The 2500-nt window shown below is 38.5% G+C and overlaps 1 protein-coding gene across 1 annotated transcript in view; it reads left to right on the top strand.

Annotated features, from left to right (window-relative positions):
• The window catches only part of styx (serine/threonine/tyrosine interacting protein), a 10396-nt gene that overhangs the window by 3670 nt on the left and 4226 nt on the right, over window positions 1-2500 (top strand). The window contains exons 4-7 of the mRNA XM_072689000.1: window positions 159-256; window positions 363-423; window positions 524-560; window positions 1882-1921. Coding sequence (XP_072545101.1) covers window positions 159-256; window positions 363-423; window positions 524-560; window positions 1882-1921 — 236 coding nt within the window. The remainder of the gene's footprint in view (window positions 1-158; window positions 257-362; window positions 424-523; window positions 561-1881; window positions 1922-2500) is intronic.

Here is a 2500-nt window from a genome sequence, read left to right as displayed (position 1 = left end):
ACATTAAACCAACCACATTTCTATCTTTGTTGCAATATTTACAAAACATTTTTTTTCAATTATGTATTTAACAATATATAAATAATAAACCTAAATGTATTAATAAATGATGTATATATCATATAACATATGTATCATATCCTCTGTATTTTCTGTAGCTCTCTACGCTGGAGAAGCAGGGCATCACTCACATTGTCTGCGTCAGGCAAGACATCGAGGCCAACTTCATCAAGCCAAATTTCCCTCTCAAACTGAGGTACCTCCTCATTTCCAGCTGTTTGTTAGTTTTTAAATCAGTAGGTTGCTTGTTTGTGACGGAGATTGCTTGTCTGCTGATGTGCTGCTGTTTGGGCTTCTTGCAGGTATCTTGTTTTAGACATTGCAGATAATCCTGTGGAGAACATCATTAGACATTTCCCGGTGGTGAGTGCTGTTCTAGTGGTTCACTTAGCTTGCAGAATGAGCTCTGTGTTCATTATTGTCTCTTCCTCTTCATGCCCACCACATTTGTCTTTCTCCGCAGACTAAAGAGTTTATCGATGGCTGTTTAGAGAGCGGAGGTAATAATCCCAGTGTTCTTCTACTGTATGCTGAACTGATGTCAGTTCACCTAAAGCCTGTTTCACACCATATGTGTGTGTGTATACAGCTCTGGAAAAAATGAAAAGACCACCCATGATCAGTTTCTCTAGTTTTACAATTAATAGGCAGTGTGTTTTAGGGAAATTAACATTTGCCGCAAATTCCAATTAAAAATATGAACATTTAGAGCATTTATTTGCAGAAATGACAACTGCTCAAAATCAGCTGCTCAAATAATGCAAATAAATGATTATTATAATAATTATAATGCAAATAAGTTATTTAATTTTAAACAGCACTGATATTTGAACTTTAAGAGCATTCAGAAATCACTATGGTGAAATAATGTGTGTATATATGTGTATATGTATTGTATGTGTATATATACGTATATATACATATATGTATATGTAAATTTATACGCATATATATATATATATATATATATATATATATATATATATATATATATATATATATATACATACATACATTTTTTAAAACATAAATACACCCACTAGAGGGCAGTCTAGAGCCAAAACCTCCTGACATCCATGGGTTTTGCTAATGTGCTGCCAAATGACGTAAGAGGCAGCTATTGGCCACACTGCCCCCATGCTTTCTAGTGGTACTGCTGTGGTCTCCGTCTGTATCCATATCCGTACATCCGTTTTTGACGTTGAACATTAATGAGCTTACAGATATGCACCGTTAAAAGTATATATCCTGGAGGAACTTCTCTAGGTTCTTTAGTTTGAAACTTTGAACTCCTCCGTTGCGTTGAGGAGCCTTTAAGAAGTTTTTTAGAGGAAAGAGGTTCTACCACATTTTCAAACTCCAGAACCCCTTAAAGTCCCACAAGGACTCAAACAAGCTCTGAGGTTTGTCATCAGTGGCCTCCCTTTTTTTTGTAGTTAGTGCATTAACACGACCTCCTGCACCATCACCAGGTTTACTGTCGTCAAAATCCTATGACTCTGAACTGCCTTCTAGTGGATGTATTGCTTTGCCAGCGTAAAGGATGCATAGAAGTATGTGGACAGTGAAGTTATGTCATTCGAAGCTGATGTTTTTTTAATTATTATTATTATTATTTAATTATTTTTTTTAACCAGCACATGCACAATAAGGTCATTTGTAGATTTTATTCCCATCACAGGAAAACCAGAAGCGTGTGTTGCGTCCGGTGTAAAGTAACAAGTGTTGCAGAAAGGTTCTGGTGTACAGTGCGTTTCCTGTAAAATGGGCTTTACTCGAACCCTCTCTTATTATAACTCCGGCTCTCTTTTGGCTCCCCAGGAAAGGTTCTTGTCCATGGAAATGCAGGGATATCTAGAAGGTATGTTCATGCTATGACATTGGTGGTAAGCCTTTCTGTAGCTAAAAATAGCAGGGCTGGGGTTTCACCCAACGAGGGTTCAGTCTTATGAAGCAGGACTTTTTGCTTTGCCAGCGAACTTTAAGCTTAATGTGTTCTACACATGATGCTCTGTGATGTCTGACAGTCTTCTGGGTGGTTTTCTGGACAGTATTCTTTATGCAGAGCTCAGACCGTCCTCTCCACTCTCCGGTTGTCGCCACTTAACAGCATTGAATGATCCAATAGAACCATGACCTGGGGTGGGACTGCATACTAATACATTAAATATGCAGACGAGTGAGCAGGGTCATGTTCAGGGTCTCTATTTTGTATTTTCGTAGGGGCTCTAGGTGGGTGCCTACTTTGGCCTAGCGCAAAGACCTCCCCTTAACTAAGACCTGTTCATTAGACCCGCCCCTTATGCCTAGGAACCTCTGAATGGTGCCCTGAGCTGTGGGCTGAAGTTCTGTCTGACTGTGAAATGAATGGTTTACATGCACTTGTAGTTTGATTGATGCTGGTTTTGGTTTTTGTTATGTAAATCATGAAGGATCTTTG

This window comes from Salminus brasiliensis, chromosome 10, assembly GCF_030463535.1.
Source record: "Salminus brasiliensis chromosome 10, fSalBra1.hap2, whole genome shotgun sequence".
NCBI classification, from domain to species: domain Eukaryota; kingdom Metazoa; phylum Chordata; class Actinopteri; order Characiformes; family Bryconidae; genus Salminus; species Salminus brasiliensis.
The sequence above is the reverse complement of the archived record's forward strand: the minus strand, read 5'-3'. Positions and strand labels throughout refer to the sequence as shown.